Here is a 24181-nt window from a genome sequence, read left to right as displayed (position 1 = left end):
CAAGACATTACAATGACAGCTTTGACATCAGAATATTATTATTTCAAACTTTTTCCTCATTTGTCATTTGAGTGTGTCTCTGAGCAGCTTTAGGACAGGAGATTATCCTCCACCAGGGGTAGCCACAAACACAATAATAAGAATCACAGTTCAATTCCTGAGCCATTTATTTGTCACATTCTTTCCATAAGCTGTCCATCAAACTGTTGAGCCTTTTACTGAAATAACATCGAGCTTCAAAACTAAAGTCAAACCTCTTAATGAGCATCACTGTGACACATTCAGACCTTTAGAAGGTAAATAACTTTTAACTTTCAGAACCACACAACTACACTTTCCTCTAAAACAATCAACACCAAAAGGTATAAAGCAACTTTACATTAAATTCTTCAAAACTTTCTTCACAGTACCATTTCACAAGACAATAAATCCATCATTAGCTTGCAATATACTGTATAATTCCAGTCAATAAATAAATAAAACTAAATTAAATGTTGATAATATGACAAAAGAAACACAGACAGGCAGGTGTCATAATGTTCTGATGGGAAAGCACATTGTTCAAAGTCTGGAAACTTGTTTTTACTTTATAAATCAGAAATCTGAATAAAAAATGCTTAAAGAATGTTTAAAGAAGAAACACAAATAGATGATTCTCTTGTTTGATATTTCTACTAAAATAACTGAATATTTGTTTGGAGTAAAAAGAAACAGTATAACTTCAGGTACTTCTGTGAGAGTACTGTGTAGCAGAACAGTCCATCACCCATCATTTAAGCAATAGCACCAGAGAAATACAGGAAATACACACCAATATAATATTCATAAGAAAGAGTGGAAAACGTTCTACCAAGTCACTAGAAGTAGATCAACTTCAAAATAATAAGTAGCAAAGATTCTCCTTCACATCATCCTCCACTGTCAAGTACATTCAAAAGTGTACAAATAACTTGTGCAAGCAAATTTAAATAACATAAAACATATTCAAAACTAAGACTGATATATTTACATCCTGCTGGTTTGCTCCATTGAGTATTTCTGTGAGTAGAAGTGAAGCTCCAGATCTAAGTGTTGTTAGAGGTAGTCGTAATGAGGATGACTAAGTGTTAATAAATATATGTATTAAGTGTTAAGTCATGCAACGGAAATAGCCAAATTATGCAGATTTACATATAATCTGGTTTACTTTGTATTTATGAATGGTGGTGTTTCTCTACGATAATACTCTGTAAGGTAAAAAGCTTATGTTGCTTTGACTGAATGGATCATACATGATACAAATCTTTGAAAATGACTTTCAAGTGTTGCCGGACATTGATGTAAAACAGTCATCAAACATATAACTGGCACTGCAGTTCAAAATACATCTGATTGTTGGCATGTATACTTATTTCCTGTCATCATGCAACTCCTCCTTTCAAAGAGAACTTTTTTGTATTTGAAGGAAAGATTTCGTCTGAAACTGCAAACATGATCTTGGTACCCCAAGCACTGGCTGAGTTGACCCTGCACTATTATTTTCTAGGACTGCACCATCGAATGCCAACCTTCTCACTAAAAATGGTACATTGAGCCCTTAAGGGTGCAGCTCTTGTCTTCACATTGTGGTCTCACTGTTGCGGTGGTTGAGTGAATCGTTTTCCTGACAGATCAGCTGGTAGGGCTTCTCGTTCTCCTCGATTACAGAGTTGCACACCTCAGCGTCCTGACTCTGCAGCTCTGCACGAGAAAGGTGCTCCACGATGCCCGCCCCGAGCGAGTCCCCCAGCACGTTGGTGGTGGTGCGCAAGCGGTCCCTGCGGAGAGAGAATCAGATAAGAGACGGAACAAAGAGATGTACATCACGTTTTGCACTTTCTTTAAGAAGGCTATAGTTGACTTTATCGTTTTATAATAATGGGTACAAAGATGGATATAATATAATAATTATAAAAACACTTTGTATTCATGACACAAGTTTCTTTAAGAGATTGTATTTTGGTGTCAAACAGTATTATATGAATGTGTTATACTTGCACACTTTACATTTCTGAGAAATAAAGCATATTTCTTTATATTATTACATTAACCGTCAACATTTTTGAAACATTAAAGCCCCACCTGAAAGGTTTTTACATTTCCCATCAGGCTAAGTGCAAATGTTATTACATTTTCAAGAAGTCCTTGCATCATCGGGTGCTACACGCCTCTGAAAACAGGCTCTCTAATCCGTCACTCTGCATTATGCATCGTAACCTTTGTAGTGTCGGGACCTCGGCGCTCTCTGAAGCTTTACGCTGACATTTAGTGCGGCAGACCCACAGCACACAGACCAATCCCCATCAAGCTGACATTTAGTGGGAACTCACAGGAACCAATCCACAGCGATGATCAGTGTTATGTCCTCCGTGGGCAGTCCCACCGATGTCAATACGATCACCATGGTAACCAGGCCAGCCTGAGGGATGCCTGCTGCTCCGATGCTGGCAGCCGTTGCCGTGATACTGAGTGGGCGGTGGGAGGGATGGAGAGGAGAGTGAAGACATTTAATAAAAGGGAAACAAACAATAAGCACATGTGCACTCCTGGTGGGAGTCGTAGAGGGATAAAAGCACGAGGAATTACATCATTATCGATTATATTTATTATTATATAATGATAAAAATAATTAATGATATTATATATATTTCTATTAACTGTAGAAAGTTGTGCACATGTTGTCAAAGAGGATTATACCGTAAAGATATGTAAGAATATGTATATCCTTAGATATACACGCTCTGCTAATGAAAAGGCTGACCAGCTGAATCTGAGTGTAAATAAACTATCATCACATGTGGAGCCTCTTCTGGAGTCAGGTGGTAATAAAGAGGAACCAGGGACTTCATATGGAAGAACATTTCTGTACACAGAAGAAGAAGAAGAAGAAGAAGAAGAAGAAGAAGAAGAAGAAGAAGAAGAAGAAGAAGGAGAAGGAGTGAAAAGAAGGAGAAGAAGAGAAGAAGAAGAAGAAGAAGATGAGAGGAAGAAGAAGAATTACGACGAAGACTAATAATAATGCAAATACTAAGTAATTATTCTCAGATTCTCTCTGCTCTTACCCTGCTACCTTATAATGCTCCGTCTCCTGCCTCCTCCTCCTTCTCCTCCTCTCCTCGCCTTTCTCCTCCTCCTCCCTCTCCGCCTCCTCCTCCTCTCTCCTCCTCTCTCTCCTCCTCCTCCTCCGCCTCCTCCTCCTCTACTCCTCCTCCTCCTCCTCCTCCTCTCTTCCTCCTCCTCCTCCTCTTCCTTCTTCTTCTTCTTCTCCTCTCTCCCCTCTTCTTCTTCTTCTTCCCTTCTCTCTTCTTCTCCTCCTTCTTTCTTCTCCTCCCTTCTTTCCTCCTCTCCTCCTCCCCCTCCTCCTCCTCCCTCCTCTCCTCCTCCATCCCTCTCCTCCTTCTCTCTCTCTTCGCCTCCTCCTCTTACCTTCCTTCTTCTTCTTCTCCTCCTTAGAGGATGAGAAGAAGGAGGAGGACTGGTCCAAAGATAATAACATTTGGATTCATTTGGCAACGTAGGGACGGTCAGATCATCAGGATTTATACTCGACTTGACTTGCTCGATTCTCACCACCTTACTTCGGACTTGAAGGTTAACATGCTCATCGTAGTGCTGGTCAAATACAAACTAATTATTATTTTCCACTGGTACTGCCCTGTTTTTGTTTTGATGTATCCAGGAGAGAAATACTCTTTTGCTAATTGTGGAATTGTCTATAACGTGTATTTATGTAATTTTAACTTCTCAAGTAAACTAAAGTTATAGCCCGATGCTCCACCAGACTCTTCACAGCTGCACATGTGAGTAGAAGAAGTGTTGGTTGTTGTGTCGATGGTGTAAACCAACATCTAGAGTAGGCTCACCTGATGGTGAGAATCTGCCCAAAGTTTAGGTCCATGTCGTTGACTTGGGCAATGAAGATGGCTGCCACAGCCTCGTAGAGGGCGGTGCCATCCATGTTGATGGTGGCCCCCACAGGGAGGACGAAGCGCGTCACTCGTTTATCCACACGGTTGTTCTCCTCCAGACAGCGGAAAGTGATGGGCAGGGTGGCAGAGCTGTGGCGTGCAGGGAGGGAGAGATTAGGAAGCAGACACACAAAACAATATAATATAAAACACAGTTTAATTTAGACCCTAACACATCGTGTTACCGTCACGTATGTCCTGTTATACTTGAGGTAATAGCACAAGTTACTCACTGAACTCTGCAGTTGCTCACAGTTGTTTTAGAATCTTTACTACAGAATCTAAACTATGCACGATGATCTGGTTGTATTGGCTCCTTTATGATATGTATCCCTCTAATCAATGGCTCTCAAGCAGGAAGTGATACACGACTAAATCCATTGATTTTGTGGGATTCTCCAATGTTTTTGTTTTTCTGTTCGGTGACATGTGTTCAGCTTCTGAATGGTTTACGATGGATCCATCATTCAGCGCAGCCGAGTTAGAGCAGATTTAGATGGACCAGAATCTGAGCATCAGGATGAGACTCACCTAGAGGAGGTTCCCAGAGCAGTGATGAGCGCCTGCAGCAGGCCACCGATAAAGATGTAGGGATTCTTCTTGGTCACCAGGAAGTAGAGCAGTGGCAGGACAAAGAGGCCGTGGATGAGGAGACCCACGATGACCGACATGGTGTACATCCCCAGCTGGCCGCCCACCTCTGCCAGATTCTTCATCTCCACCATCTTCCCCGCAATCAGGAACATGATGCCGACTGGAGCGTACCTGAGAGGTGAGATGATCATATGTTGAGCAACTAAAGTGAGTCTCTGCAACCGACCTTCAAAATAAGAGCATAATATAATATGCTTTCTGTAAAGTCATGCTAAACGTAATGTAATGTACATTTGTTTACGAGGTGCCGGCTGCACCCACGGGGCTTTTCAGATATGAAATTTGATATGAAGTTTCATGTTTGGTTGATGGCGTTTTGCCGGAAACACTCATTGACTTCTTGTGTTGTGTCTCGTCCGTTATGTTAACTGTATTCATGTTCAGTGTTCAGGTCAGGCTTTTGTTTAGTTCCATGTTAGTCTGTGGTTGTCTTGTTTAGTCTCGTCTTATTTTATACTTGTCTCTTGTCCCTCTTTCCAGATCCCTTTACTTCCTTCCTTGGTGTGATTGTCTGCCTGATTGTTTCCACCTGTGCCCTCTCACCTCATGTTTAACTAGTCCCCCCCCCAAACACGTTTGTCTGCACAGCCTGAGTTTGTAACGACTTTAAGATTCAGCTCTTGTAAAGTGAAACTTTATTAATACAGCAAATAGTTTTGAAACTTCTAAACCAAAATCTTCTGGAGTCTTTACTGACCAGATGATGATGGACACCAGCCTCATGATGGCTTCATTCATGCAGTCGAAGAAGTCCCTGAGAGCCTGACCCTGCTGCTTCATGCTGCCGATGACCAGCCCGAAGCACATGGAGAAAACCACCAGACCCAGAGCGTTCACTCCGCTGGAGGAGCCGGACACAGGCACCGTCTCCTCCACCGTCTCCTGCAGCACATGTGGAAGGAAACATCACACTTTCTATCACGGCCATGTCTGTAACACATTATAAGCATGCTTATATAATGCGTTATTATCTGCTTAAAACACTCATTATAGTTATATTTGTATTCATAATGCTTTATAACAATAATCACATTATAAAGCATTTTATAATGACTTATAAGATCAAGTATCAGAATACTTCATAATTGCTGGTCACTCAATAATAATAATAATAATAATAATAATAATAATAATAATAATAATAATAATAATAATAAGCTTTATTTGTATAGCACCTTTCATACAAGAATTGCAGCCCAAAGTGCTTCACAGCAAAAACATAACAATTAGTACAAAATGATACAGAGCATTTACAGTAGAATAATCACAGTGTGGATGTAAATGTGAAATAGCATTAAAAAATAGTATTATATAGCAGAATAAAAATAGTAAATAGCATTAAAAATAGCATTAAAAATAGTATTAAAAATAGCATTAAAAATAGCATTAAAAATAGTATTAAATAGAATAAAATAGTATTAAAAATAGCATTAAAAATAGCATTAAAAATAGCATTAAAAATAGTATTATATAGCAGAATAAAAATAGTAAATAGCATTAAAAATAGTATTAAATAGAATAAAAATAGTAAATAGCATTTAAAATAGCATTAAATATAATATTAAATAGCAGAATAAAAATAGTAAATAGCATTAAAAATAGCATTAAAAATAGTATTAAATAGAATAAAAATAGTAAATAGCATTAAAAATAGTATTAAATAGAATAAAAATAGTAAATAGCATTAAAATAGCATTAAAAATAGTATTAAATAGAATAAAAATAGTAAATAGCATTAAAAATAGCATTAAAAATAGTATTAAATAGCAGAATAAAAATTGTAAACGTGGAAAAGGCTAATAGTTAAGAGATAAAATAGTGTATTAATAATAAAGTTGTGATCCTTTATAATTGTTTTTATAATGCATTAAAATGTATATATGGTAGTATATGTAATATAATAGTTACTTAAGTGGTAATTGTTTGCTTTAACACACAAAACATTGTAAAATTAATTTTCACCTTAATTTAAGCAAACATGGACTAATTAAAGTAACTTAGAATCACATTATAACAATTATATATATAATTATACAATTATATACAATTATATTAATATATTACATAAATAAATATAAATATTTTAACATTATAATGCATTATAAAAATATTATATTGTATTAAAACTATGGGAATTATAATACAATATGATCCTTGAGCATTATATATACGTATGAGTGCTTATAACTATAATTATACAGCAGATTATAACGCATTATAAACATGGCCGTCAAAGAAAAATGATATGAATTAAATTATAATGCATTATTATAAGACATCACTGGATTAATGGAGCATCAGTCAGTGGATAAGGACACGTTTTTAATTATTTTCCTTCCCACCTAGATGTGTGTTTCCCCTCAGATCTGCCCCCACCACCCACCTGTATGGTGTGCAGCACCCTGCTGAGGTTCACGCTCAGGGTGGACTCCGTCATGTTGAGAGAGTCGGTGAGGTTCAGGGCTACGGTCACGTTCCTGATGTGCACAGTCTTCTTGTACGCAGTCTTATACTGCAAGAGAGCGCAAAAAGTGCATTAATTATGTTCAGAGAGTGAAATATGAAGCAATAAATGTGGAATATAGCGATTTTGTGTGGTTGTTTGAGGTGGGAGATGGGATGACGTGTTATAATATGTGTGTTTTCAGTCTTTCAAAAATGAAATATGTTAAATTAAATGATATTAATGTGACATAAAGCCTCACCTGCATGAAACAAGCCTCGACCAGATTGGGAGGAAACATGTTCCTGAGATAAAAAAAGGAAAGAATCTTTAAAACAACGTCACATGAGTCACAGCCGGTTGCACATTTTGTGATTATGTTAATCATTAACCATGTGATAATCTTTACTGTTGCCTTTAAAGGGATAGTTCGACATTTTGGGAAACACACATTTTCTCTCCAAGATCGATACCACGAGCACATCTGAAGTTACAGCCAGCAGACAGTTAGCTTAGCTTAGCATAAAGACGGCCTTCCAGCATCTTGTCGATTTATGTTTTTGATCATAAGTAGTGTAATTAAGGAGTCCGCCTAGTTGCGTTGCCATGTTCTACGGTAGCCCAGAACGAACAAACCAAACTGACTCTAGAGAGGGCCTTTCGTGTTTTTACATTACCTGTAGGCCACCGTAGCTTCTCTGGGTCTTCTCATCTGACTCTGGGCATTTCCCAAAATGTGTAACTATTACTTTAAACGTGAAAGATGTAAAACCGTGACTCAAAAACAGCTGATGCAGTCAAAGCAACAGCGTGTACCTTCGTAAGTAAAGTGTCTAAGCTGTTACCTGATGAGATCCAGGAAAGCATCCGCAGCCTGAATCGGCTCTATGTTTCCACCTTTGGCCATCGGACTGTCCCTGCTGCCTTTCCCCGGCTGGATGATGACCACGATGACGATGCCGATGAACACAGCGATCAGGGTGGTCACCATGTAGTAGACGACCGCACGCATACCCATCTTACCTGACGCTTTGCTGTCCAAGGAGGAAATACCTGCGACAGAGGAAGTGCGTTTGAGGATCAGTTTGCTGCACGTTTGTGTTTTTAATGTGCTTGTGTTGGTTAAAAGCCAACCTGTGACCAGACTGGAGACGATGAGAGGCAGCACCAGCATCTTGAGCATTCTCATCAGCAGCTCCCCTGGAAAGGAAAAGTACTTGATATCCCTCAGGGACAGGTTGTGGGGGCGTAGAGCAAAGCCCAGGACTACACCTGGATACATTTACACACAAAAGCATGAATGTAGAAACAAAAGTCAAACAAAGTGAAGTGAATGCAGCGGAGTGAAACCTCTTTACTCACCCAGAGCCACGGCGGCGACTGTGAACAGAACAAACAGGTTCCTCTTGAGGAAACCTTTGACGCTGTCCCGACCGATGGAGCTCATCCTCTCCTTCATGCTGCTGGCTCTCTTCTCCATGGCCCTGCGTAGGCGTCTCCTCAAGTCTCCTCTCTCTGGAAGGGGGGGTTTGTCCGCGTCCTCGTTTAGGAAAAGGCTTGCACTGTTGGGGGGCTTCTCGCTCATAATCAACTCCAGCACCTGGTCCAGGAGGCAGGTCTCGTGGGAAACTAGCCGAGGACGAAGGAGAGAAATAATCGGTCAGTTTTTCTCATGTGCAATTTCTGGAAGAGGAGAGCCAGACTTAACCGGATAGTGGAGGTTCCCTTATTACACGACTCAAGTAAATCTTACATCTGTTTCTAAAGCTTTACTGTGATCACGTTTTATTAAGTTTAAGAGCTGCAACAAGATTGTGAAAGTTTGAAACCTTGATCTTGTGTTAGTTGTTAGAGTGTGTGCAGCACGTGGCGGTCGGTCTCACGTCTCCTTATCTACGTTTCCTCTGAATCACTCTCTGCAAACAGACCTGCACTTAAAGAACAATATACTCTACAGCCAGCCTCTTCACCCGCTAAGATAAATCACTCTGAGCTCCCGGGGGATAAACGCTTCCAGTCTCCAAAGACTTCGTGTGTTCTGTTTGCATCTTTCGTGTGTATTGATTGAGCCACTGTTGGAGGAAGAGCCTGCAGAATCAAGGCCCATCATTCAGCTCTGTGTCAGAAGCAGCACGCAGCATTGTTCACGCTTACTGCCTGTGTGTGTGTGTGTGTGTGTGTGTGTGTGTGTGTGTGAAACGTGGACACTGCTGATGGTCCCATTTCACCATTTTCTGGACGGTGGATTAATTAAATCATACACTTCTCCATTAGCGGTCTCTGCTGCTCTGCATCAGCATGGAAATGGACTCCCACTTATAAAAACAAACGGTAAAGTCATGCTCTCTGTGCACGTTCAGTGTCACAGAGCAAGACACCAAAGGAGGAAACCAAACATAAAGACAGAACACCTTATAAACATTTTATATGCTACTTTATGTGATTGTATCTTAAAGTGTACAGCTAAAGCCTTCACGTGCACCCCTCGATAACGATATATATCGCGATATAGCATGTTTTCTGGTAACTCAATAAATAAATAGTATTTAATTAAGAACTTTAGTGCAAAGTGGGCATAACAATGTCAAGTAAAATGAAAGAATACTAATAAATATCCCCTGCTATACACGGACTATGTTTACATACACTACTAGTAATCAGATTAAGACAATAATTTGATTTAATCCCATAAACAGAATCCATGATGCAGGAGTTTAACAATAAAGTCTTTTTTTATTTAAAGAAAATATGTATATATAATTTCCCTTGAACTTGTTATGTCTATTTTGTACTTCAATTCTTAATTAAATGAGAATAAACTTTTATTTTGTCAAGTATTAAATCAAAAATCTATCATAATATCAAAAATAGGTTTAACCATGTGATTATTTCATATAGACTATTTATTTATTGACCAGAAAACATGCTGTATTGTGATATTTATCGTTATCGAGAGATAAGAATGACCTAAACTGACAGAATGTTCTATTATAAATGCCATATTGTAATTCGAACAGTGAACAGCTGCAGTTTAACTGTTTACTGGATCACACTGTGAACTAACTTCCAGTCAAAAGCCACCAACTCTGGTTCAAACTGCTCCGTCCTGGTGTCTTCTGTCTGACAACCCAGACATCCAGCAATAAACACTGAGCAGAGATCAACGTTTAAACATAAGCCAACAGCCGGCACACGAGGCTCTATCGTAGTAACGCACACAAAACCCTGAGATGGTTTTACAGACAACGTCAGTTATTTGATGCAAAAAGCACTTCATAGAACAAGAAAAGAGGGTACACCTCACACGATGTAAAGGTACTACAACAGGGCTGTCACAAAATCTAAATTTCCATTACACGATTATCGTGGCCAAAATAACGCACGATATCTAGAAAAAAGATCAATCAAATTCATCTTTAACTTTGTTTATTGTACGTTTTTTCTGTAACCATAACTGCAAAAAAAGCTTCATTATCATCTGTGCATTATTAACATGATATCAGTGTTTCATTGTTTAAATATCACGGTTCACTCCTGAACTACAATCTCAAAAATCTCTCAATAAAGTTGTGTTTCTTCTGTCCTGGTAAATTCTAATATCCAGTATTCTCAGCATAATCACCCAACATTTAGAGGTCGAAGAAGCGTCGCAGACTTCAATGTTTACTCACCACTCATGGTGTCAAACAGTCCGATCAAAGTCAGGGAACACTGTCAGCTTCTCAGCTGTACAGAGTCAGGACGGAGAGCGAGAGAGAGAGAGAGAGACGCGGCACAATGACAGGGCGTCTCACTGCTCCGCTCTCATAGGTAGGCAGACATGAAAAGGCCTCTCATATGAACTGACCTTCTCACACACACACACACACACACACACACACACACACACACACACACACACACACACACACACACACACACACAGACACACGTGCGAGAGCACATGCACACTGAACAGCCAACCTTTTGCAGTCCACGACAAGTCAAGTCAAATGCAGCCATGTACTTTCTGATCTACTTCCCTGAACACTTTGCACTTAACGTACAAAGTGTACGTACACCCAACATGTACACATCAAGACATCCAGACCAAAATCTTTGGATTTTAACTGAAACCAATCTTACAGATGGAAGTCAGTTTCCTCATTATGAAGCGTACTACTCGGCTGTTCTGACCTAGAGGGACGAATGGTTGAGTAGAAAAATACTCCCTCTCATCAATAATCAAAAAAACAACATACCCAAAGCTATATTATAAACTGCTCTTCAACCATTGGCACCAGATGCATGATTTTGGTCTCATTCATAAGATAACTCTCTTATTGTTCTTGCAAAAACATTCAATAATCACTCCAAGTGCTTCTGGCACTGAGTAATAGTGGTCTGAATATACTGAATTTGAAGAAAATACACTTCGCCTGAATTTCTTTGTTGAAAAAGATGTCTGAAGATGGTACAGCTGGTAGGTATGGACTGGAAAACACAAGTAGAAACATAGCACCTAGTGTTACCAAGTTCAGGTTCAGATAAAAGGGATACAAACTTAACTTATTAGACAGGTTTTTCTAAGAGTAACACCAGGCGTTCACCAGCTGTGCATTTGGAGATATTATAATATTTATTGATCAAAAGGCCATAAATAACTATTATATACCCAATATTCCCTGTCAGTAGTAATGACACAAAGTAAGTGAAGTATAAACACATTTCTTGTAATATATTGTGTTTTTTTTGTATTTTGAATATAATAAATACAATTATGAAAGAAATAATAACATTTGTTAAATAAAACTCATTGATGATGTACGTCTAAATGTTCAGCGTTCATTGGCTACACGATACGCCAGTCACCGGGAGACTCTGCTGCTGCTGGCTCCGTCTGTAAACAAGAGAAGAGGGCTGGCACCTCCTTATGAAGGTGACACTCATTGGCTCTTGATGGCTGTAGATAACGCATGGAAGCTCCGATTGGCTCAAATGAAGTGTCAATCCAAAGGTCAGAGTTCCGCATCCAACTTAAAAGCGTCTAAAGAGCGCTGAATGCTAGATATATCCTGTTTTTACCGTGTGTGTGAGAGAGAGAGAGAGAGGGATGGATGATAGATGATGGATGGATGGATAGATAGATAGATAGATAGATAGATAGATAGATAGATAGATAGATAGATAGATAGATAGATAGATAGATAGATAGATAGATAGATAGATAGATAGATAGATGGATGGATGGATGGATGGATGGATGGATGGATGGATGGATGGATGATAGATAGATAGATAGATAGATAGATAGATAGATAGATAGATAGATGGATGATGATAGATAGATAGATAGATAGATATATAGATAGATAGATGATAGATGGATGATAGATAGATAGATAGATAGATAGATAGATAGATAGATAGATAGATAGATAGATAGATAGATAGATAGATATATGGATACATACATACAGTAGATACAGTAGATACAGTAGATACATAGATAGATAGATGATAGATGGATGATAGATAGATAGATAGATAGATAGATAGATAGATAGATAGATAGATAGATAGATAGATAGATATATGGATACATACATACAGTAGATACAGTAGATACAGTAGATACATAGATAGATAGATGATAGATGGATGATAGATAGATAGATAGATAGATAGATAGATAGATAGATAGATAGATACATGATAGATGGATAGATAGATAGATAGATAGATAGATAGATAGATAGATAGATAGATAGATAGATAGATAGATAGATAGATAGATAGATATATGGATACATACATACATACAGTAGATACATAGATAGATCAACACACTTAATGGAAAGCTTTTCTTACAAATGCATGATGTTGTCTTTATACCTGTGATCCTCTAATGAACATGCATCATCTATATGAAACTTGCAGCAACAAAAAAAAAAAAGATAAAGCCAAATACCCTGTGTTGTGCCTTTAGTTGTGTGGAGCCGTCATGAGATCCTTCATGAGATCCTTCCGTCTTCACTTGTCCTCACTGACGACGCTGCAAACACAAGGATTCAAACTTTACTATTTTCCACACAACTTTCCCTCAAACTGTATCAGACTTATCTAGAAAGTGATTAATTATTATCCGGCTGTTAAAACGACTTATTACAAATAAGAATCGTCCACACCTCTCTGTCCAAGACGCTCCTCACACCGTCATGCGGATGCCTCGCGCTCCACCACGCAGCCGATAGTGAACTAGTGTTGCCCACACACTGAAGATCCTCTCAGCAGTTTCACTGTTGCAGAATCTCCCGTTTTACTATCAAGCGGATTGTGCGCGTCCATGAAGCCTCCGGCGGAGAGGAGACCTGGGAGGTCTGCGTGGGAGGAGGAGGAGAGGTTAAGGATCCTCCAGGAGAGAAAACAATCTCACAGATAAACCACCTGCTGCACGTGCACAACAACAACACCAGTGTGACATGCTTCCTCAGTGGATTTCATTGTTAGATAAATGTGACTTTGTTGATAACGTGGCTGTAGGTACCATCAGCCATGTTGCTTCTTCCACACACTGACTTTAGGTCCTGAAGGAGGCTGCAGTATAAACACACAGTAGTACTCACTCACTGCTCTCAAACACTCAGGGGAACTGTATTACTGTATTTGTAACCCTTTGGCTCCCAGCTGCACAGATTTCCACTCTTAACACCCACGTTCACACCATTTGCATTGATATGCATGAAGCCTGCCACAAACTGAAAAATGTTTGCACCATATTTCTTGTTTTAACACACAAAACTGTCCAAGTGAAGAAGAAATAATACTACGAGTGCAGGTTACAGGCAGTGGTGGACAGTTACTAAGTACATTTACTCAAGTTACTGTACTATTGTACAATTTTGAGGTACTTCCATTTCCTGCTACTTTATACTGCTGCTCCACTACATCTCATCTCATGACAGCTTTAGTTACTTTGAAGATTCAGATTAATAATTCAAAATGTAATCAACAAATAATGTATCATGTGTTATAGGCTCCACCTTTACCAGCTGCAACATTAAAGGGATGAACACGTCAATAACTATAATCCAATAATAACATATATCCTGAAATGCTACTTTTTGTACTTGAAGTACATTTTAATGCTAATACTTTTTATAATTGTGTCTGCAGGACTATTACTAACATAGTATTTAGTATTTGTACACTGTAAGATTATTTACTGTGGGATAACATTTAAAATCTAATAATCTAAGTATCATTTAATGTCATTATATAATCTAAAGAATGAACTGCTTTTATAAAGCACTTTTCCAACCTTTATGATCACTCAGAGCGCTTTAGAACACATGTCATTCACCCATTCATGAGTCTGAGGCTACCACACAAGGTGCACATCAGCTCGTCAGTAGAAATAACCATTCACACACACTCACACACACTCACACACACACTCACACACACTCACACACACACACACACACACTGTTGGCCATCGGGAGCAATTTGGGGTTCAGTATCTTGCCCAAGGACACTTCGACATGCTGACTGCAGGACTGGGGATCGAACCACCAACCTTCCGACCGGTGGACGACCACTCTACCTCCTGAGCCCCGAAATGTCCTTGTGGGTTTTTGGGGATATGTTTTAAAAAGAAAGTTCTGCAGACTTTCTCAAACATTTTAAGAATTTGGCAATTGGAAATAAGAAGTTACTGAATGAACATAGCAAAGCAAACATTTTTATTTTTCAGAGTGTAATTATACATCTGAGTTGAGATTAGAAATTGGTTTCCCAGTTGTTATAACTGCAGATGTTTAAGTTTAAACTTTGCTGAGCACTTCTTGTCTACTTGTCCACATTGGCTTAAAAGAACGCTTGTTAAATTACAGTCACGGAGGAAGATCATGCGATAAGATCAAAAGCTCCAGAACACATCTCATGTTTTACTGTGTGGCCAGAATTGAAAAGAAATCATGTAATAATGGACAATAACGTGTTCCTATCTTATCTATCGTGCTGTGCTGAGATTGTAATCCACGATGGACATTTTTAATTTAAAAATCTACAATTCCAGGAAAGATAGGCGACTCCACGTGCTGAAGACGATCGTGTGACACAAAGGAAAGCTTTTACTAAACGCACCTTGTGTTGAGATTGTTTAGTAAACATCATTGCAGCTATTTCATGCGATCACAAACTGATGCTTATTTAAAGCTACATGACATAAAAATATCTTAAATGTTCATTTTATTCCAAATTTGGCAAAACATATTTGGTAATTCAAAGTTCTGCGAGTTTGAGTAATGAAATAGTGAAAGAGAAAAGAAAACAGAATTACAGCAGAATGAAGAAGCACACTGATGACCTCTGCATGCATCTGAGGCGGCGGACTTCCCTCTGGTACCGATCTGGTGCAGGACCAAAGTGATAGGAGCAGATTGCATCGCCATGGCAACACAATTACGCTGCCATAACGTGGGAGGCGAAGATCACATATGATCCACGGTGAGAGAGTGTAATTATTCACCCGCCTGCAGGAAGGAACATTTATATCTCTCATCTGCTGCTGTGCAGAAATTGGATTGTTCTGCTACAACATGTCAACTGTTTTGTTTAGTTCAATGTCATTTTTTTGCAGTTGGAAGTTTCTAAATGGTTTTATTTACGTGTGTAAATGAACACATTAATATGCATTTAAATAGATTCAGGTCAAACTTATGAATTGAATTTGTTTGAGGTTCATGGCAACAAAACTATGAACCATAATTTGTAAATGTGGATTTAATTATAGCACACAGTTGGGGGGGGGGGAGGGGGGGGTCATTCCTCCCACTTGTAGCTGCCCATTAGTTACTAAGCAACATGCAACGTGTTCATGTTGTGGTATTGGTGAACACGGGCTGAGATGTTTGTGCAACCGCTTTTATTGCCTCGTAACACGGTGTTATAGTATTATGATGCCCGGGCAAGTGGAATGAAGCATGCTTCCCTCTGTTCCTGGAACAAAAACAACACACACACACACACTGTTTGCTCATCAATTATTTCTGAAAGGGGGGATATTAGCTCAGCGTTGCCCTAAATCGACCCTCTCCCATGATGTGACACAGGTGTTATCTTAAGACTTAAAAACATTGCACAGTAAACTCAGCTCCTGTTTGGACCTCAGAAAACAACAAACATCACATTCGTCACCTTATTCTTTAAGGGACGACTCGTTTCTATCATTGAGCAAACTGATTAAGTGTCACATGTTATGAATATTTCAGATTATATTCAATGCAGAACAATAACAAAAGAAATATAACTCTACAATTAATCCAAATAGTGAACGCAACAACTGCAGGACGTTTGTGTAAAACGAGCGATTGTTTCACATGAATGTTGCATCAGAGACGAGTTTTCCTGTTATTATTAAGACCTTTTAATATAATCTTTTGTCTGTATTATGTTTACTTTATTTTAACACACTTAATTTAGTTTTCTTTACAGAAATGAAGGAAAACCTGAGATATAGGACAATTGTATTATAAAAAAAACAAAATAAAAAAATGAATGAATGACTGACTGACTGGTAATTGGTAACTCATAGCCATACATTTAAAACAATTAAAGTAAAAGTGCATTTAATTAGCTTGATCTTTCAGTTCTTACTCTGCAGGAGAGACACAGTACGTGCCCCTAAAAGCTTTTTTAAAATGTTTTTAAATAGTGTGTCGCTTTCTGCAAACAGTTTTTCTAATTCTGCATCTTGGACCGTTTGTTTCCCCGAGTCCTCGGTTCAAAGGCGAGCGATTGTGTCCACGCTCACATATCTCACAGATGAAAGTGGAGAAAGCTCTCTGGTGAACACAGAAAGGTCAGGGAATAGATTCTGTGCTTTGAAATGTCAGCTGATTACTTTATATCAGGCGACATGAAGCTATTTGAAGAGGAGGGTTAAAAATATATATCGTATCACATTGGTGCTTCATCAATAAAAATGTAGAGCGGTACTTTTCATTTTCAGTCTTTTTATATCGCAGAAACATTAATAAAAAACAAACTGTATCCAGTACAATCAAATGCAAACCTGTTGTGCTCTGCTGGCTGTTTACATGTACAACATCTGACGTCATTCCAATAGAAAATACTGCAAGTGATTCGTCTCGTGTTGTTCACACATTTCTGACATCATGTAAAGCAGTGGTTCCCAACTCAGCTCCAAATACTAAACACTTTTACATTACGCCTGTTTAACAGCGGATATTTAACTTTGGAATGAAAACTTAATTACACATTTGATTATTAGATAAGGTTATTAATATTATACAAATCAAATGGTTGAATTAAACACATACAAAATATATTATATAAACCACTAGCGTAACAAACAAAACAAAAAAGAGCCAATAAGATCACCCAATTATATAAGATTAATATTGTAAATTTCAAATCTAAAAATAGTGTTTATGAGTTTCTGCATCAGAGGCAGTACACCATCGTTGTGTTGCAATATGAAATCAGTGGTATTACGTATTTAAGCCTGCCGTGCACATTCCAGGGTCTCAAACATTCACTTCTGCTCGGTTCAGGTTTAAAGTTTCAACTTGGACTTTTGGTCATCGACAAAGAAACATTTTTGAGACAGTTTTTCTAAATGCAGCTGATTCCAGTGTGAAACTAGCATCAAAACAACGTTCCCTCGCTGAACACGAGGACAGGGAAGGAGGATGTATTGCAAATTGTCTGATGGGTGTTTTCTAAATGTAGATCCGGCTTGTGGAATGGAGTTGGTATGAGACATGATTAGTGTAAGTAAATGTTTTTAACTGCTACTTTCCCCACACGTGATGGACATCAACACAAAGCAAGATAAATAGAACAGAAGGAATAATTAGAGACATTAGTGTGTATTAAAACATCGTGCATACAGGTATATGTTGTTCTTGTACCGTTATAAGTACAAACACCGCTCTGATCACTTCTCAGTGTCTCGGCTTTTACTTTGGCATTTGATGCTGTAATCGTGAGACAATGAGATGAAACGCTGATCGTTGATGACACCAAAGATCAAACCATCAAGACCAACTTAACTGATTTCTCCCAAATAACTCGTATCAAGATATGGATCGAGGACATTTGACAAACGTCTCCAGAGTGGGAAGGAATAAAAGACGCTGCGCTATAATCAATCAGTGAAATGGATGTGTAGCAGAGAGATAGGGAAGCAACTCATTTCAGCTCGCTCAAAAATCAAAACAAGCAAAAAGTAATTCTAGTAAATATTATGAACATCTGTTCTTTTTTTAATCCTTTACTTTTCATACGGCAATTATTTTATTTTTATTTTGATATTGATCACGTGAGTTTTGGAACACGTCTCTTCAAGGTGGAAGAGTCGGTTTGGATTAAATGTATTTGAGCCCTGTAGATCGGGAAAGGTTTTTGGATTGCTCCATATTTCAGAAGGATTATGCTACAAATACGTATAAAAAGTAAAGCCGATAACTTTGAGATGAGTGTGTATGGAAAGACAAATCACCCTCTCATTATCCAATGACTGTGCTGTGCAGACACTGAAGGAGTCGCCTAGATATTAATATGTTTGCACTGACGTAGTTGTAAAGGCCACGGTGACGCCATCATCTGTGTTTGTGGGAGTGTGTGGGAGTGTGTGAGAGTGTCGGGTCCTCGGCTGTCGCAGTCTGTAGGTCGTGTCACTGCATTACTGTCGGGGGTAACTGCCCATCGAATGTTTGACAGCTTCCTCCAGCGACTTCCTGGTCACCAGTAGCCGCACCACGTCCTCATTCTTCTTCGTTAGTCTTTTACGAGCCTGGTCGTGGGTCATCATGGTCATATCATAGCCGTTCACCTGGGAGGAGGAGGAGGAAGAAGAAGAAGAAGAAGAAGAAGAAGAAGAAGAAGAAGAAGAGTTTGTTTCAGAAAAACTGGAGCTTTTAAGTTGATTAAAAGTGGGACAAGGTCACACTGCCAGAGGGTTCATGAATAGGTTTCATCAATTTAAATTATCATGATATAAAATATTTCTTTATTATTATTTGTATATATGTTATAATATGTATATGTTTTTAAAGGAGCTCATAGCTCAACAAATACAATTGTAATATTTAAATCTAAAATAGTTCATAGATCAACAAATTGCATATTATTAGAAATTATAATGTTACTTGCAAATAATGTCAATTACATTGATTTATGTCTGTGTTGAGACGGTGCAACTATTTTTATTTATTTATTTATTTATTTATATATATATATAATTTATATTCTCTAAGGGTCTTTGGCTTGTAAACACATGAGAACCTCTGCTCTCGTGTTCACATGGTGCCATCTTGTGGATCTAGATTCTACAGCTAAAGCTCTGTTTCACTACACACCTGCATTATTTTGTCTCCCATCCTCAAGTCTGCCTCCTCTGCTGGTCCCCCGGGTGTTATCCTGGTCACGTAGATGCCCTGTGGACACAAACACAGCCCGTTACATATGAAATACAGAAAATGGCATCTCAAATATATTTAATAATAACATTCAACAATAGACAAGAGATACTGTACTATCATGGTAATCCTGGGATTGCTCTTCTTTCACCCTTAGAGTATAATTATTCATTAATATTTTAGAATTCAACTGGTAGCACAAACTAGGGTGAGTTATTCACCAACAAATCAGAATACTGAACATGTCTGGGGAAATGCTCAATATTACCAACACATTGTTTTAATTTAATATTCCATTACAAACAAGCACATTGTGACGATGATAAGATAGCATTAAGACAGATTCATAACCTTAAATGAAAGGTTGACAGTTTATATACAGTAGAATACAACATTCATGATTATATTAATGCAAGTGGCTTCTAATATCCAGCACATAAACCAACAACAACTCCATAACTAGGACAATAACTAACCATTGAAATTAATCTGCCGATTGTTTCTTGATAAATCTTTTTGTCTTTAAAAACTGTGGAAAATAGTCACAAATTGCTTGTTTTGTATAAATAAAAGATATTGAATTAACAATGAAAGAAAAAAGATGCCTAAAAAAAAAGGTCAAACGGTCCAATATCTAAACTTAAAAATGAGCAATTTAGGTTCTATAAAAGTTTGTCCAGCCGTATCGTTGTATCTGAAGATAAAATGATGAACTTGCATCAAATAACGTTTGTCAGGTGTCAGGTGTCAGGTGTCAGGTGTCAGGTGTCAGGTGTCAGGTGTCAGGTGTCAGGTGTCAGGTGTCAGGTGTCAGGCGTAAACAGGCCGATCTATGTGGTTTAATAGAGTAGAGTCATGTTTAGGTCTATGAATTAGGCTGCATGCGAGTTTTGCTTTATTTTTTAATTACATGTCCCACATAACGATGGACTTGTCATATTCAGGCCGTTAAAACAGGTCGTTGTGAGCTGGCTGTATGTTAGTCTACTTGTAAAAATGTAATTCAGAATGCACTTTCGCGTCAATACATGCTATGATGACTAAGCAACTTTTTGTCGACTTTTTTTCAGGACGAAATTGTTTGTGAGAAGGCTGAACAAAAAACATTTTATTTTTTCAATTAAAGCATCTCAATTAACTACACGTCTGGCCCTTGACGTGATCCTCGTTTCCCCTGAGTGGCCTATTGGAAACTGCTTTTGACACACGTTCTGTGTAACAAGGTATCTGCCTGGCATCAGCCGGCACATTCCCATCTCTGCAGCTCACACAGCCAGCAGGTACAACACGCCTGTCTATCTGTGGCATCAGTCAGGGGAGGCTGGTTTGTTCCCACCTGAGGCTGCAGTTAATGTGTTCGGGCTTGTCCCTCATTTGTAGCTCACCAGAGTACTGCTCTAATAACACGTCCTGCTTCAACAGGACAGGGATGTGATGAGGAACAGAAGACAGTCAGCGAGGGAGTTATACCACATTAGAAATCTAAAGACCTGAAGAGTCACACTTTCCGTACTTTGTGACCATTATTACCATGTCTCATCTTTGTTGCTGTGTAAATAGATTGTCTGTTGTATTTTAGAACCCCACACTCTGTATAACTCTGAGGCGGTCATAATCTGAGTTCACGTTCACGTCTCCCGTTGGAGTTAATAGACTCAGATCTTTAGTCTCCTAAAGCGTTGCAGCAGTGAAACCCTCGTGACACAGAAACAGGAAATTGACCCTCAGTTCTCCTTTCTAAACCGTCTCTGGACTTACTTTGTCGGTCTTGTCATCAGAAAAGGGGTTCTGTCCGGGGTCCTGGTCAATCCCTCCTCCGATGCTGAAGCCCAGGATCAGATTATCTCCCTGCCGCAGCTTCTTGATCTCAATTCGTAACTGTTGGACAGGAAGAAATACATCAGTTCCATCTTCACAAGGCTTTACCCATCCAATGTATAAACCCTGACTCACAAAATGCATACAGAAGTTTAGAACTATTACTGTTGTATACGGACACGCTCCTGGTCAGGACAACAGACATTGGATACTTAAAACCAAACTGAAATTATTAATTTGTCTCAAAAAATAAATAAGAGCACAAAAAATACACATTTCATGTCACGATCATTCCAAGATATTATCCCAATGCTCGTCAAAATATGCTTAAAACTCTTAAAATGGCATTAAAACATCCTGGAATCATTTAGCTTTACATTTTGATAAGAAACAAATATTTATTGCATAAATAATAATATCAAATAATAATATCAAATATATATATATATATATATATATATATATATATATATATATATATAATAATAAGAATTAATAAGAAATAATATCCTATATCGTCCCATCCTTAATGCATACTCTTATATTTAACAGATCATGTTTATAATTAAATAATAAGTGCAACAGTTTGAAAATGATGTGCAAATGCAAAAGAAAGAGTGACTGTAGCTATTCACCATCAAGCGAAGCACTGATTTACCCACCACGCACACACATCTCAACGCACACACATCTCAACGCACGACACATGGTTGCTTTCTGAGGCTGCTCTCTAGTGATTGAAGTCCACACTGGAGACTTTATTAGTGCAGCCCTGCCCTCGACACTGACAAGCAGCTGCAGGCTCCATAAGCAGATGGATGGATGACTCTGACAGTAGCACTCCTCAACACAAAGACCGCCTCTGTGTGCTGATGAATAACCAGACATTCACTGAGTGGTGTCGCTGACACAATGAAGTCCGAGGATGTCGGGAACGCTGTCAGTCAGGACTCGGCCTGCACTAAAACACATTTTTCTCTCAGAGTAAAAAGCGGGTCATAAGCCTGACTTGTAAATTCTTCTATCACCTGAAGATATAAATTAGAAACTACTTTACAAACCCATTGTTATATGTGGACTAAGGGGGACGATGTTTAATTAAATCCTATTAGTATTAACAGGAGGAACTTTATATTAGGCCAATAAATTGGGCGGGGCAATATATTGATGCATCAGTGTTTGTGTAGCCAACAAGAAGCTGCAATACAGAAATGCCAAAAATATGTTTAGGGTATTGTCTCTGAAAAGTTTGGTCACAATTTGATAAGCGATCCGGATGGTATTAAATTGGCTGAAATATTCTTGCTCTTGAATGTCAATGTTGGTATCTCTAGCATTAGTCAGGCTATAATAAATATCTCTTCTAGCATTTATTAAACTACAGATTGTTGACTGAGTTTTACCAACCTTTAACAAAGTGCTGCTTCAAAGTTACACACCCATAGTTACACAAACTTAATGATTGTTATGTTGCTATAGTGGAAGCCACAGTATGACACACAATCAGGAAGTGGCATGCTCCCCACCCCTCACATGAAAATCCTTCTACCCCTGTCCCCTGCCACCTCTTTGGATTAACCATAAAGATCTGTATGCAATAGTGTAAGAACCTCGGACACTATTAATGTGACAAAACATTTGAAGGTACTGTAAATAAATAAATAAAATCCAACTGCTCTTTAGCCTATATTCTGTCACTTAGCCACCAGATAACGCAGACACACAAAAGTAGTGGACATTTTGATTAATTATATTGTATGTGGTGTTGCTTTATGATTTAAAAGCCTATCAGGTAAAACGTTCATACTATAACACTTAATAAACAGAATAAAGTCTCTAACGCTCTCTTCTTTTTACCGTAAAGGTCAGAATACGGGTGCACTCAAACTTTAGGGGCGGCTAGTTTGACCACCGGTTAGCTTTGTTGTGTAGCACTTAAGCTACACTAAGATGTTACAGTTACTATAGCTAGTTAGCGTTAGTAAGCTCATTATGACTAGCTAACTAGTTAATTCAGAGATTTTGTACAAACACGGTATCCCGTTTCCGTCGGACCAGAAGCCGAACAATAGAGAACCGTTGAATGGACGTTCCTCCCAAACTTACCACAACAGCAATTAACGGCTGCCCCGGGATGAAGTTAGACATTGTGTCGCTACCACAAAAAAAACAACAACAACCGTAGAAACTTTCACCAACTGTTGTTGTTTAAGTCACAAGGGGGGGGGGGTAAAAAAAAGGTTTCGATAGTGGGACAACTTCGCAGATCACTCCATGAGTAGCAGCAGGCTGATCCCAGGCTGGAAAACCAACAGCTTCCCAGATGACGTCAGCTCACCCCGTCAACGTAACAGCTCTGCGCGTTTTGTAGCACCGGGTAGCCAGGGTGGGCGGTGTTTAGGAGTGTGTTTTAAAAGTATTGTTGCCCTCCCCCCCTTGTGTCCCGAGACAAGGCTGGTGTTTTTTTTCCTTATAAGGAACTGGCATCGTGGTGATCCTGCATAGTCATCTACTTTATGTACTTCTTACTTTTTGGAATATTTTTATCTCCCCCCCCCCCTGATAAATACATCTACTGTGATGGTGTCAGTTTACAATAAACATTGTTGATTTGCAGTTTTGGGGAATCTACTTTGAAAGCGGGAAACTAATAGCTATTTTTGACAATGTCCAATGAGATGCAAAATTATAACAAAATATTATTATTATTATTACTCATTTAGCAGACGCTCTTATCCGTGAACTACCTACAGTCCCCCTGGAGCAGGGGTCGGCAACCTTTACCTCTTCCACCAAATAACATTTCTTTGGCTTTTAAACAATTCACAACAGCCTCACGAATGTGTGTGTCC

At 38.6% G+C, this 24181-nt stretch overlaps 2 protein-coding genes across 3 annotated transcripts; both read right to left on the bottom strand.

Moving 5' to 3' along the window:
- Window positions 1–149: 149 nt before the first annotated feature.
- slc1a6 (solute carrier family 1 member 6) lies at window positions 150–13625 on the bottom strand. 2 transcript variants are annotated; one of them, XM_029430259.1, is made up of 12 exons: window positions 13251–13625; window positions 13034–13117; window positions 8446–8712; window positions 8218–8355; window positions 7929–8136; window positions 7346–7388; window positions 7024–7152; window positions 5338–5522; window positions 4518–4751; window positions 3882–4076; window positions 2349–2483; window positions 150–1796 (listed from the first exon to the last, which is right to left on the bottom strand). In XM_029430259.1, exons 3-12 carry the CDS (start codon window positions 8666–8668, stop codon window positions 1598–1600), a joined length of 1689 nt encoding a protein of 562 aa, XP_029286119.1. In that variant the 5' UTR covers window positions 8669–8712; window positions 13034–13117; window positions 13251–13625; the 3' UTR covers window positions 150–1597. The 2 variants fall into 2 exon arrangements, with proteins under 2 accessions (XP_029286119.1, XP_029286118.1); XM_029430258.1 differs by lacking the exons at window positions 13034–13117; window positions 13251–13625 and adding an exon at window positions 10755–10877.
- Window positions 13626–17294: 3669 nt separating this feature from the next.
- Window positions 17295–23707, bottom strand: tax1bp3 (Tax1 (human T-cell leukemia virus type I) binding protein 3). The gene is made up of 4 exons (XM_029430570.1): window positions 23436–23707; window positions 21270–21389; window positions 19452–19529; window positions 17295–18925 (listed from the first exon to the last, which is right to left on the bottom strand). Exons 1-4 carry the CDS (start codon window positions 23475–23477, stop codon window positions 18776–18778), a joined length of 390 nt encoding a protein of 129 aa, XP_029286430.1. The 5' UTR covers window positions 23478–23707; the 3' UTR covers window positions 17295–18775.
- Between the last annotated feature and the right edge of the window lie 474 nt (window positions 23708–24181).

This window comes from Cottoperca gobio, chromosome 4, assembly GCF_900634415.1.
Source record: "Cottoperca gobio chromosome 4, fCotGob3.1, whole genome shotgun sequence".
NCBI lineage: Eukaryota > Metazoa > Chordata > Actinopteri > Perciformes > Bovichtidae > Cottoperca > Cottoperca gobio.
This window is presented reverse-complemented; position numbering and strand designations above follow the sequence as displayed.